Here is a 14,732-nt window from a genome sequence, read left to right as displayed (position 1 = left end):
TGTAATAGAAGATAATTCTTGCTCATAGTGGAATTGAGTATGTATAATTTGTTTGCAAATTAGTTCTAAACTTAGCATAACTAAATAGTTTTACAAAACCTTTTAACACTATTTGCATTTGGATTTTTAAAATAATACATAGAAAGTAATTAAAAAAAAGAATACCTAACAACTTTTTAAAATTTTTTGAACTTGTGTAGATAGTCAAAAGTTTTGGGAAACATCTAGAACTTCCACATTTTTAGTCTGGGAGTCATCATAAGCTTAAGCTTATCATGTGTCAAACATCTAGAACTTCCACATTTTTAGGTACATGTGTCAAGCATTCAAAATTTGAGAAAATTTAAATATAAGAACTTGATAATTATATACACTTAACCTATGCTATATATTTTCAAAATTTGAAATATAAATTAAAGAAAAAAAATAACTAAAAAACAACCACGGAATTAGTTATTAATTTTTTTTTTGACAGAACGGAATTGGTTATTCTAATGATACTTTTGAATTAGTTTTTTTTACTACTCTTACTCCGTTATTGTGGAATAGTTTAGTTTTGGAGACAATAAATACAATAATTTTGAATGATAAATCTCATGAGCCAGACTCAACGCACCTGGTCATAGATTCATCCATCTTCAACTCAAAAAAAGAGGGAAATTCAAAATACAAAACAATTTACAATATTTTTTTTTTAAAAAACATTCATTATAAAAAAAACTACTATCACACTTCAGAATTCACGTTCTTCATCTCAAAAATTCTCACACAACTTTCTCTACTTCTCCCTCCTTCCTCTTAATCATAACAAACCTCATATATCAGATACAAAAGCAACATGTTCCTTTGCTTTATGGTCTAAGAGATTTATCTTCTATATATATTTCTTTTAGATTCTAATTTTTTTTTTTTGCAATTTCAGATGGGGCTAGAAGTCGTTCAACACAGAAGATATGAAATCTTGAAATTTTAAAAAGGTAAAATTGAAACTCTATGAAAAGGATTTTCATGAATTCTGTTGTTATTTTTCCATCTGTGTTGTGTTGTTATGTGATGGATGCCCTGGCTGATGATGGTTTTTCCCAACCCTTGAATCCAATGACCTTAGGGACTCTTCTACTTAAGATGTTGTATTTTTATTTTTACAGATACACGATGAGACTAATGTTCATGATGGAAAAGAAAAGGATATCGTGGTAGAGGAATTCAAGCAAGGTTTTGCTCTCTTTGTTTGATGTGGTCACTATCAGTTTTGTTGTATAATATGTCTATGTTTTAACTCTTTATATTTTGTTTATTTATAGATTTCCTTTTTTGAAAAATTACAACCTGTTTATGTTCTTTTCATATCATGAAGGACAAATTCATGCTTCTGTGTTAGAAAGTCTTGATAAAAAAGTTTGAAAGGATTCTTAGGGAAGGATAAGCCCCGCAAATTATACAAGTCAGATATAGTTAAATTTGATGTTTGTCATTCAATTTTTTAATCTTTTTTACATCAATGTTGATAAATTTATGTTGTTTCTCACCTCTTCCATTGGCTACTTCATCAGTTTCATCTCTTAAGGTTTTTCAGTTATGAATACATGTAGGATTTGATATTTGTTTTTTCAATTACTCATTTTCATCTAAATTTTGTTCTTCTTCTAACTATTTAGATTTTTGTAGTGAGGATCAATTTTTCTTGTTATCCTAAGCAGATTGGATTGATCATTGATGTTCAATGTAATCGCTATGCAATTGAATTTTATCACTCAATTTGAAATTATTGTTGTCCAAACAATTTCATTACCTTTCATTCAATCATGTTAATTGAGTCTTATTCTAAAATTGAACTTAATTTAGTAATTTAATAAACATCAGTATATGAGTTAGAATTATGGATAACTGGAAAAAAAAAATGGTTCTCACATAACAAGTATAGACGATTCAAAATTTAAAAATAAATCATATTCAATTCAAAAAAAATTTCAAAATACAATATAAATAATTTATAATATAATTTCAATATTTTAAAAAATTAAATCATTGTAGAAGTATATATATATATATATATATATATATATATATATATATATATATATATATATTTATCGCAAGATAATTTTATAGGGAAAATACTTTCACGGGGCGTAATATATATTAATAGTACTCACAAGAGGAACAATTTACTTGAAAAACTTCGTGTTAAAACTAATGATTTTTTAAATATAATTTTAGTACTTTTTCATATTTTTAAAAATAAATTTAAGAGTGAATATATAAAATGGTATAAAAAATTGATCATATGATTAGAAAATATTAATATTTATATAGCCTATTATATTTTTTGTTAAAATGATAAGGTAAAGAAAGCTCTCATGGAGAGAAATATTTTACACGAATTTAAATTCATATTTGAAAAAAAGAAAAAATACTAATGAATACTTTTTTTTGTAATTTATTTCAATAATTTTTGGAATGAATATTTATAAAATAATGATAGTTTTCACGGGGAGGGATATTTTACATGAAAATAATTTATTATAAAAAATATTAATAAATATTTTATAAGTACTTAATGATATATTATTCTACTTTTTTTTTGTAAATTTTCTAATAAAAATCGGAATATATATGTATGTTTATATATATATGTATACATATGCAAAAGTTTTAAATAAAAGGAAATCACCATAAATTAACAGTGATAGAAGTTTTCGTTGGTTTCGTTGCACTATAATTTGTACGATCCATCATTATCCTTAATTTTTTTTTTAGAAAAGAGAATCACATTAGATAAAATAAAAGAGTCTTGGAAACATAGCTCTGCCAAGTAAGCTTTAAAACATAGGAGTCATAATAACAGAAAAACAAAGACAGATTCAAAACAGAAAAACGACAAAGGAACTAATAATATAAATAATTTATCATGAATTTTAAAAATTGTTTAAATAATTTTAGGAGTAAATATATATAAATGTATGATCATATAATAAATTCAACAAAATTATATATATAATAACATGGTAAAAAATCTTTGAAACTTGAAAATTAAAAACAAAAATATAAATAAGAAAAGATCATCCAACATGAATTGTGTGAGGCATAGTAAGGTGAATTACGAAGTTGATTTTTTATGAGAGACAATGAATCAAATGAATTTCCTCTTAAATTGTGGTTGATTGGTGCGGTGATCAGGGTTCTCCATGCGATGTGAAATTTAGGAAGGTCAAGATTGGTGGGTTTTCAATTTTTGGGAAAAAGGGTTTTAAGTTGATGAATGCCGAAAAGAAGCAATGGGAGAAAGAAAGAAAGAAAAACCGCATTCTAATTTGATGTTAAGCGTGAATTTTGATTTTTTACTTATAAAGCTATGGCGGCGCTTTGTCCGTCGCCATACACTAACAAAAAACTTTTAGCGGCGGATCATAAACCGCCGCTATATACGATATTAACAAAAAAAAATTAAAAAATCTGGTGTGGCTATAGCCACATCAAGCCTACACATGAGTCCGCCCATGTGGCCATGATAAACTGGGGCAGTTTGAAGGAAGGGAAGAAGCTGCAGCTTCATTTCAGAAACACACATTGGCTCTCGACTATCCTCAAGATCAGGATGATCCTCTTATCAGCACGTTTTGAATGTATTGGATACGAATTCTGTTTAATAGTAGCTTAGCTACCAAATTATAGGGATGTAATATATTTACACCCACTTTCTTTAAAAAAAAATTAAATTACAATAATTTGTTAAAATCATTCAGGTAATTTTATTCCATAATTAATTTTAGGCTTAAATAAACTTTTAGTCTCTAGAAAATACATTTTTATTGTTTTTCATCCCCGAAATTTTTTTTGTTTAACATCCTCCCAAAAGTTCATATTTTATTTTTAGTCCTTGCCTTCACATTTTTTCATCAAATCCTTTTTTTGCTCCATCAGAAATTTTTTTCATCAAATCTAAGTGGAATAACCACAATTAATGTAAGAGTATAAATGAATAAACAGAATAATCATTTAACACAATAACTATTTAACCTATGTCATGTGTAATTTCGTTTAGTTTGGATGAAAAATGTGACAGTAAGGGCTAAAAACAAAATGTTTAATTTTGGGAGGATGTTAAACAAAAAAAAATTCCAGGGATGAAAAACAAAAATGATGTATTTTGCAAATACTAAAAAGTTATTTAACTTAATTTGGCTAACAAAAATGATGTATTTTACAAGGACAAATTTTTTATTTAACTTAATCTTAAAAAATTTGTGAAAAATCTCCCTGTGGATGGCGCGGGTCGAAATACTAGTAACTAAATAGTTTTACAAAACCTTTTAACACTATTTGCATTTGGATTATTTTTTAAGGAGATAGTTTTAATGGTGTTTGCAGTGAAGTTCTATTATACGTTTTATGTCTGCATCCTCTTTGTCTAACATATGTACTTTTTTTACTCAAAAAGAGATCATTTATTTCTCTTACCTGTATGTCAAATACAAGTTGAACTTAAGTGCAGACTTTAAGGAAAAGGCTTCAGATATATGATTGAGCATTTAATACATCCTTATCGATACCAATTTGATTAAGCAATCTATATTGATGGATGAATGCTACACAGTTAGTTTAATTTGTTTGACAATGAAATGAGTTTATTACTACTTTATTTTTAATGCATTTCTTTTGCAATTTGTGCTTTTTGCAACAAAAAAGTTCTAATGGAGAGAGCCCTTTAACACTGCAACTATTGGAAATGTTTCTGGCTTTTGATCCAAAAAAACAGGCCCACTGTCGAAGAATTTTGTTACATCTACTCTACTGCTTTCATTTGCTCTTAAATGAATTTTAGTTGTACTATAGTCTATTTCTTGAACTTATCTTTCTCATTTGAACAATAAAAGGGCTCGTGGATCATAAACAGGATATATAGATGTCTTTCTCATTTGAATTCTTGCTTGAGAATCATAAATGCTTTGGTGTCTCATGACACTGGTTGATCCTTACTTCAATGGACATGTAAAAGTAGAGGGAACCATCCATAATTTCCATTAGTTATCTATAGATTCAGGTCAACCAAACACAAGTGCCGGTTGAAAATGAAAGGTAACTCAACTTATGTCTTTTATCAAGGACATCTACAAGTAAAAATGAACCAATTTTAATATTGAAATAATTGTATCCGCCTGCGCGTTAGGTCTTAGTCTAATTTTACACTACTTCCTCTCATTTTTGCATATAATAGAGAGTTACATGATGATGATAAACCAGGAGAAGTTTTTGTTTTATGTTTGTGAATAAGGGATTCATTTAACCAAAGAGGTTAATGTCTTGTCAACGATAAATCATGCACTGTAATTTGCCATCTCAATTTTGTTCTATTTATCCATCAAAATTCATGTTTTCCCTTCTACCGATAAAATACAAATCTGGTATTTAAATAATAAAATAATTAACAACTACAAATAACATTAACAACTTTATAGTTTTCTTGTTTAGAGATCGGTTAGGGTGAAGATCAAAATATTAAGTTTTTTGTTTTTAAATAATAAAATAATTAACACCATATAATATTAACAACTACAAATAACATTTTTTTTTCTGTTACTACGAAAGACAAGATAACATAAGTTGAAAACAAAATATAATATTATATTCCAAATAATTTGTTCAATCTGTCTACAATTGCAACTTTAAAAAAAAAAAAAAAGATAAATCAAACTAGAAAAACACAGCAACAGCAGAAAAAAACAGTGATAGGAAAACACAGAAAACAGAACCAACAATATCAGTGGATAGGCCACGCCAAACTCAAGGAGCAAGTGAACATGGAGGCTACAGCCTACAGGTCTGGAAGATGATGTAATATCAAGTGCCAGCAAAGCACCGGGAGCCAAGAGAGCAAAATGTCTTCACGTCTACCACCTTGGTTGAATCCAGCTGCTATTAAGTTTTTCTTCCATACAATGAAAATCCACAACTTCAGAGCTTTCAAATGTGTGGTAGTTACTTGATTCTAATGAATAAAACACAATGTTTTTGTTATAAAATCTGGGAAAATATATTTTATTTTCCATTCCAGGAATACTAGCCACCGCAGAAAACGATTGATTACCAACAAAAATCATATGGTTTCCAAGGCTTTTAACTCCTGTCCATGTCTTTTCAGACTCATTTAACTTGAAAACTCGAACCCAATTTTCAAAAGGATTCTCAAATACAAACAAGAGACTATCATTAGATTCTACTAGAAAGCACTTGTAGTAGCCCCTACATGGAGCATTAAGCTTTTTATATTCTCTCCAAAATATTTTTTTTTTTCCTGCTAGTTTAAGAATGCCCAACTTTCCATTCCTGCTAAGATAATAGAATGCTTCATTATGGAAACAAGGGCTTATGTTGGTGGAATGAAAATGACGACCTCTAAAAATGGATTCTTTCCATTTACCTTTCCCAAGCCAAGTGGTGTGTACCGTTGGTTGGTAAAAATCTTGGAGTTCAACAACTACACATTTTGAAGAGGTTGGAGGATGTGAGAAGCCCATCAACGGTGTATTCTTCCATACTTGTTTTGGTGTAGGTCCATATTGTTTTGATGCAGGTCCATATGCAAGTTGTTTCACTTCTTTTGTAAAAGGATTGAAGAAAATGTTAGAAAATGTGTTTACTGACAGAAGTAGCCAACCATCTTTGGAGTAGCAAATTTCACAACCTCCTTGGATATCTTCGGGCATGTTAATGCTATATTTATACTTAATTCCATGGTTTGGGTGCACAAAAGTTAAAACTTCTTCTTTCTCAAAGTAAACAAATAACGGAAAGAGTGAAAGATCATCAAAACTTGACGCTGATATGTGAGAGGGTGATCTCCATTGAAGTGGCGGTGCTCTTAAATGACGATAGTAACAGTTGGTAGCTCGAAAATGCAAATAATCATATGCATCAAGATAGTTTGCAACCATTTCGACTATATGAAAAGGTAATGCATCAAAGTTAGTAGCTCTATCCCGTGTCTCATCTGAATGGACTGTCGCACTACTTTCCCCACCTCTAGTTTGGTTTTTTCCTCTTTCTTCTTTGAGTGCATGGGTCATCCTACATAAATAAAATATGATTCGTCTTAATTTAAATTAATTTTAAGATGTATGAAAATTAATGGTAAAACTCATACCTTAGATTTGGCCTAATTTGAGTTTTCCCTACTTTTTCCTTTGGTGCAATAGTCATCCTACACAGCATATAAATAACACGATTCATTTAATTCAAATTAATTTTGAAATATATGAAGATTAATTTGTAAAACTACATACCTTTTTTTTTTAAATAAAAAAAACTACATACCTTATTATACCTGCCCCAACTTGAGTTTTTATACCTTCTGTTGTGGGTGCCAGAGTCCTCCTATACAATGTGAACAAAATACGATTCAAATTAATTCAAATTAATTTAAAATATATAAAAAACAATTGTCAAACTCCATACCTTAAATCTGGCATAACCCAGAATGATTTTGCGGGAAACCAATTTTCTGGGAAACTTGGGAAAGCTTTACAAATTCTGAGACTATTGTCTTCAAGGTTGAATATATGAACAAATTTGTTGTTCATGGACGTGAAATAGATAAGACCCCCTCCACCAGGATTGACTCGACGAGCAAATGGTAAATCCTTATCGGATAAAAAGAAGACCATGTCTTTGATGCTTTTCACCCTTTCCCATATCATGTGAGAAAAATTTAATTTGTGAACCGCTATGCCAAAAATCTTATTATACTCCATAGATATTTGAATATGAAATAATTCATGGTTACACACTAGCAACTGGCGTAGACATGGGAAGGTATGTGGAAACGGATCTGGCAAGTAAACATCTGCAGAGTGTATTTGAAGGCCATTAGGAGGTTCAAGCTTCTCTATTATCACCAGAAGACGAGAGTATGACACTGCATACAAGCGACCATTGAAGTAAACAGGGCTATAAAGAAACGGGTTATAAACTACACCATCCTCCTCCGGCGGTGAAGCCCTCACTAAGTCTTTTCGGTAGTCTACTGCAAACCATTGTTTATCTCCAACTTCACAATAGAATAATATATTTGGACCGTAACCATACGCCTCATGCGGGAATAAAAATATGGAGCAAACTTGATCTGTTTCAGTTGGGGAGCACGACAAAATGCAATTGCGAATTCTGTTCTCGTGTTTCAGGGATGGGAGATGAATCTTTTCCTGAAGAAAAGGATTCCAAAGTAATAGTTCCCGAACCTTTTCTTTTCCACCTTTCTCCAAAACACACCAACCACCATGTTGCACGGTCAACAGATTTGCCCCACTCAACTCTGGAATACTTCTTGAATAAGTTTCTGTGGGATCTAATATGCTGCGAATGATGGCCAGGTTGTTGTGAACATAAAGAAGCCAAGGGTAAGATTGGGTAGTAGGCGGAAGAAGGCATTCTGTTTTATTTTGTCCCTGTGACAGAAATTGAAATTATTATGATCAAGAAAATTGGAAACAGACAAAATAAAAAGTAATAGAATAGAAAATTGAATAAAAAATGAATTCTTTTGCTTCCTTATGTAACCAAAAAATAATAAATTATTTTGTCATAGAAAATTACATATTCACCCTTAAATTAATTTAAAATATCATTATATCATAAATGTTATCTTCCCCTTTTACCAATTTACCCTTATTTTACAAATAACCCTAACCCCAAGCTTCACCCATGGCCACTAACACATCCACCTCTGTCAGTGCCTCTAGCCCCCACTGCCGCTCTCACCACCTCGGGTCACCACTGTTGACGTGGCCGCCTCCGTGCACCACTTTTGGAATCCAACAACAAAGTCAAATCCAAAAAGTGCAAGCGGTATAAAACTTTCCTGCAACACCAAAATCAAGCAATGCATCCAATGGGTTATTGGTGTTTTATGTACTAAAAAAGGAGAGGAAAAAAAACTGCTTTGGTTTTATGTACTATAAATTCCTCCAAAACTTACAAGCATCAATGAATTGAAACAATGCAATCAATCAGATCAGGCGTCCTTACCTTGTGTGTTAATTTGTATTGATGGGTGGGTGGCGGAGGGCGGCGGTTTCCTCATCACTACGGCATGGAGGAGGAGAGCTAGGTGGGTGCCGGAGGGGCCAGAAGATTTTGGGTGGAGATTTTCTAGTCATTGTAACTTTAGGTGTTTTATATAAAAAACTATAATGAAACATATGGTGTACCATGTTGAGCGGAGCAAGGAAGCGAACACCTCTGGAAGATGAATAGCAATCAAACAAATTAAAACCTTATCGTATCAGTACACACAATTTATGTTGGTGATTTTCTATACATCACCAAGTGCAGCCTCCTTTTAAATAATGATTGAGTTTATCACAACCTCATCGTATCTTATCATATCAAATCTATAATTAAATAAGATACATATTTGGATTAGTTTTTGGAGTCAATAGATAAAAATACGGTGAAAAATTAGATTTTGTTGTTTTTCTTCAAAACTAGATGGAATTAGATTGTGTTATTTAAAAACAAGATGATATGAGATGTTTAAATAATTGGTCACCCTTTTATAACAGCTAACAGGGATTGCTACATCCTCATCATATCATAATATCAAATACATAATTAAATTAAATAATTAAGATAAAATAAAAGTTGATTGAGTTTTATTAGGATTCAACTACGGAATACATACAATTTTTTATTTTTAAAATTTCATCAGATACAAATATTATTAAAATTTAGATTGTGTTTATTTTTTTTGTTACAAAGAGGAAAAGAAAAGAGAACACAGCTAAACAACTACATCTTGACAAAGCAAAGGAACCACCATCGACTAGGGAAGCTTCCAAACCTTCCAATCCCAGCCTTCTCGCACCGCTAGCTTTGCCAATGCATCCACAACCATTTTTTGTTCCTTGGGAACCGGAGTAACTGAAACACTCAAATTCCTAGCTATCACTTCTCGAATTAAAAGAATCACCGCCCCATGCCAATAATTCTGGACATCACTATTAGTTATGACTACCTTCTGCACCTCGGAGCAATCCACAAAGCAATTCACCGGGCGGAAACCAAGTTCCCAAACGTGCAGAAGGCCCTTTTGCAGCGCTAACAGCTTGGACTTGAATGCATCACCCGCACCCTGCGCCATGGCAAACCCTGAGACCCACCTTCCTCTGTCGCCGCGGATCCCTCCTCCACCCATTCGGCCCAAGTCTTGCTGCTAGCTCCCATTAGTATGGAGCATCACCCGATCAGTTCCATAACCGCCACAGGACCCTGCAACATCGCACCACCTCCCCAACATTAGAACTCCATGGTATCAACGTGAATTCTTTCCAAGACCTCTGCAGGCTGCCAGTGATTCTGCTAAAACACAAAACTATTAAAAATACAAGATGCGATCGTTTTTCTATAGAAGAAAATGAGATCTTTAAAATCATCAATCAATATCAATATCAATCAATCAATATATATTAGAAAAGAAGAACTTCTATCAGGCAGATTTAATGATGTGTCATTCTCACGTTAATTCTTAGTGACATGCCATTCTCACGTTAATTCTCAGAAAAAAAAAATTCACGTGTCATTCTCAGGTTAATTCGCATAAAAAAATACATTTTTAAATTTTAGATTTGATTAGGATTTAGGTTGTTTATTTCTTGATTTTATCTTAATTTATTTTTTATTTGCTTTTAGAGTATTAATTAATTTTTATGGTATTTTCGGATTTTTAATTAATTCAGAATTTTATGAGTTTTTATTGTGATTTGCTAGATTTTGATAATTTTTATCTATCTTTATTTAGTACCTTTTTTAATTTTAGATTTGATTAGGATTTAGGTTGTTTATTTCATGATTTTTATCTTAATTTATCTTATTATTTATTTTTAGAGTATTAATTAATTTTTATGGTATTTTTGTTGAATTTTCAGATTTTTAATTAATTCAGGATTTTATGAGTTTTTATTGTGATTTGCTAGATTTTTGTAGTTTTTATCTATCTTTATTTATTACTTTTTTAAATTTTAGATTTGATTAGGATTTAGGTTGTTTATTTCTTGATTTTATCTTAATTTATCTTAAAATTCTTAATTAAATAAAAATCCGAAAATTCAATAAAAATAACATAAATTTTAATTAATACTCTAAAAATAAACTTTTTCTTCACCTAAAATTTATTTCCATAACAAATCTTGAAACCGATTTTTTAAAGGTAATTTTAAATCTGAGAAACTTTTTGATAAAATTTTAAAAGATTTTCCTTAATCAATATCAATCAATCAATATCAATATATATTAGAAAAGAAGAACTCTCATCAGGCCAATTCGATGAGGTGTCGCTCCCAGATTAATTCTCAAGCCAATTTAATGACGTGTCGCTCACAGATTAATTCTCATTTGATTTAAAAATATAAAAAAAGCATATATGTACATTTTTATAATAAATAAAAGAAAAAAAATCCGTGAAAAAAAAATCATATATAAAAAAATAATTTTTTAAGATTTTGTTTTGTTTTTATTGTTATTTGTTACATTAGTTTATTATTAGTCTTATCTCATTGAGATATAATTTAGATTTGTTTCTCTATTTTAGATTAGTATCTATTTAAATAGTTAAATAGAGATGGGTTTAGATAGATTTAGTTTCTTTCTATCTCTTTCTTAGATTAATAATAAACTAAATCTTAACAGATATTCAACATAGTCCTTATATGTCTTTGACTTCTCTGCATTTTTAGGACTTTCTTCTTCCTCATCTTCTCTATTCGTACAACTTGTTTTGTTCCCTTTTTATCGACAATATTTTGTTTTATTTCAGCTGCTTTATGCTACCTTTAATCCATGGAGACTGCCTTCTTGATTGAATGATTGACTTTTACTTAACTCTTGACTGAAAAAGAGTAAATGTGTTTTGATTCAGGTTCGGTGTGGGAATGTGCCTTCAAGCTATCTATTTCAAAGACCATGAATGAGGAATAAATTGATTGAAGAGGTAAGCTAACATAGAAATAGAAATCGTTTTGTGTTTTATGTTTTTGATATGTTATTTGAATTGTGATCATTGTTATTGCTCACCTTTCTTTTCTTGGATTTTCCTTCTTTATATTGTGGACTGCACTCTAGAATTTAACAACTTCAGTGTTTGTTACTGGAAACATATGCATGTACTTTTGTTGTTTAATCAACAGTGATATAGTTCACTGACATACTATCATCTAAAGTTGCATACTTCACTTAGTTATTCCTGACCCTATTTTATTAATTATAGCATCGTATTGACTGTTGTTTTTAATAAAATGTATACAAATTGAATAATTCAAAATACTTAGTGTTTTTTTTAAAAAAAAAATTGTATATTGGAAAACACAAAAAGTCGTTTGAATTAATTTTTTGAATAGGTAACTGGATTTAAATTTAAGGGATTTATAAAAGAAAAATCACATGTTGACCAAAAATATGAAGAAAAATACAACAAGTTATCCAAGCACATGTAGACCTTTTTAAATTTTAGATTTTATTAGGATTTAAGTTGTTTATTTCATTTTTTCTTGGGTATTTTATTTTATTTTGAGAGTACTAATTAGTTTTTATTGTATTTTTATTGAATTTTCGGATTTTTATTTAATTAATGATTTTATGAGTTTTTATTGTGATTTGCTAGATTTTGGTAGTTTTTATCTATCTTTAATTAGTACTTTTTTAAATTTTAGTTTTGATTAGGATTTAGGTTGTTTATTTATTGATTTTATCTTGATCTTTTATTTTATTTTAAGGTTATTAATTAATTTTTATGGTGTCTTTATTGAATTTTCGGATTAAAATACTTTTTAAGGATTTTGTTTTTATTGTTATTTGTTAGATTAGTTTATTATTAGTCTTATCTCATTGAGATATAGTTTAGATTTGTTTCTCTATTTTAGATTAGTATCTACTTAAATAGTTAAATAGAGATAAAAAAATATTTTTTAAAGATTTTGTTTTGTTTTTATTGTTATTTGTTAGATTAGTTTATTATTAGTCTTATCTCATTGAGATATAGTTTAGATTTGTTTCTCTATTTTAGATTAGTATCTACATAAAAAAAAATATTTTTTAAAGATTTTGTTTTGTTTTTATTGTTATTTGTTAGATTAGTTTATTATTAGTCTTATCTCCTTGAGATATAGTTTAGATTTGTTTCTCTATTTTAGATTAGTATATACTTAAATAGTTAAATAGAGATAGGTTTAGAGATTTATTTTGAGAGTACTAATTAGTTTTTATCGTATTTTTATTAAATTTTCATATTTTTATTTAATTCGGGATTTTATGAGTTTTTATTGTGATTTGCTAGATTTTTGTAGTTTTTATCTATCTTTAGTTAGTACCTTTTTAAATTTTAGATTTTATTAGGATTTAGGTTGTTTATTTCTTGATTATATCTTGAATCTTTTATTTTATTTTTGATTTATTTTGAGGTTATTAATTAATTTTTATGGTGTCTTTATTGAATTTTCGGATTTTTATTTAATTTATGATTTTATAAGTTTTTATTGTGATTTGCTAAATTTTGATAGTTTTTATCTATCTTTAATTAGTACCTTTTTAAATTTTAGATTTGATTAGGATTTATGTTGTTTATTTCTTGATTTTTTATTAATTTGTCTTATTTTTATTAAATATTAATTCCAGGAAAAGGGAGCTGATATGGTGCTGAGGGTCCACAGAGCTACCATGGACACGCAGAGATTTGATGGTTGCTAGGTGAATTTGGCAGAGTTTCTCATTAGCTGCGGACTGCGGTTGTTTCTATATTGCTTTCATTTATCACCTAAGAGAAGTGTGTTTACTTAAATTTTCAAACTCATGTAAGGTTGTAACAAAAGGGGAAATTAATCAAGGACTGCTAAGTTAGTTAGATGTTAGTATAGTAGTTACTTAGTACTAGGACGAGATGAGTTATAAATATAGGGAAATCAAATTAGAGGAACACATTATGTAACATTATATATCTCTCATTAAGTATGTTCTTTCGTATCTGAAAATATTGCTAAAGTATGGTATTGAACATGTCTTAAGCACAAGAGAAAGTTCTTCGTGCAACACATAGATAAAAAGTGATTGTTTGAACGTATATGTCGAAATCTAATTCCTATGAGTGGTAAATAAAAAATCAATATGATGTCATTACTTTTTTCATAACTTTTTAAAAGTTTTAAAAAGAAATAAATATAAAGGCATGATAATTTGATGATTAAAATGTGTCGTGCGGAGATTAGAAAACATTAATACATATATGGTGTATTTTTGTTTAAGTTAAACTTTAGGGTTAAGAGTTCCCACGGGGATGAACATTTTACATGAAAATTCATGTAAAATTAACAGAAAAAGCTCATACGGGGCAAAAAGCTATAAATAAATCAAGGTATTGATCCATGCCTAAAACACAAGAGCAAATTTCACCGTAAAAACACTAGAAATATTTGTTATGGAAATGCACATAATTTTCTACTGCTTATCTTTCTGAAACCTAAAAGCGGCTGTTGTTTGTATCTGTGTATAATTTTCAATTGATATGTTACGTGAGATTTTATTTTATATAAAAAGTACCATTATACTTTTTTATACAATCATTATATTCTAAACTAATTGATTGATATTATCTTAATAGAAAAAATTTAATATAACTAATTTGAGTATTGTTTTCAAAATTTTAAGAGTGTATATTTATATATGCATATAACTATAATAATTGGATAGTA

The 14,732-nt window shown here is 29.3% G+C and overlaps 1 protein-coding gene across 1 annotated transcript; it reads right to left on the bottom strand.

Annotated features, from left to right (window-relative positions):
- Window positions 1-5,891: 5,891 nt before the first annotated feature.
- On the bottom strand, window positions 5,892-10,138 carry LOC130725421 (uncharacterized). Its single transcript, XM_057576651.1, has 5 exons — window positions 9,839-10,138; window positions 7,456-8,444; window positions 7,315-7,374; window positions 7,145-7,201; window positions 5,892-7,068 (listed from the first exon to the last, which is right to left on the bottom strand). The coding sequence occupies exons 1-5, from the start codon at window positions 10,136-10,138 to the stop codon at window positions 5,892-5,894; spliced, it is 2,583 nt and encodes an 860-aa protein (XP_057432634.1).
- Between the last annotated feature and the right edge of the window lie 4,594 nt (window positions 10,139-14,732).

Source organism: Lotus japonicus, chromosome 6 (genome assembly GCF_012489685.1).
Source record: "Lotus japonicus ecotype B-129 chromosome 6, LjGifu_v1.2".
NCBI lineage: Eukaryota > Viridiplantae > Streptophyta > Magnoliopsida > Fabales > Fabaceae > Lotus > Lotus japonicus.
The sequence above is the reverse complement of the archived record's forward strand: the minus strand, read 5'-3'. Positions and strand labels throughout refer to the sequence as shown.

Bases quoted from the DNA above. Each gene is read 5' to 3' on its own strand.
- LOC130725421 (XM_057576651.1), bottom strand. From the start codon at position 10,138: ATGGCGCAGGGTGCGGGTGATGCATTCAAGTCCAAGCTGTTAGCGCTG. The intron at 7,375-7,455 runs GTATGGAGTTTG...CACATTGTATAG, and splicing joins TGGGTTATGCCAGATTTAAG to GAGGACTCTGGCACCCACAA. The intron at 7,202-7,314 runs GTATGTAGTTTT...TATGCTGTGTAG, and splicing joins GTTGGGGCAGGTATAATAAG to GATGACTATTGCACCAAAGG.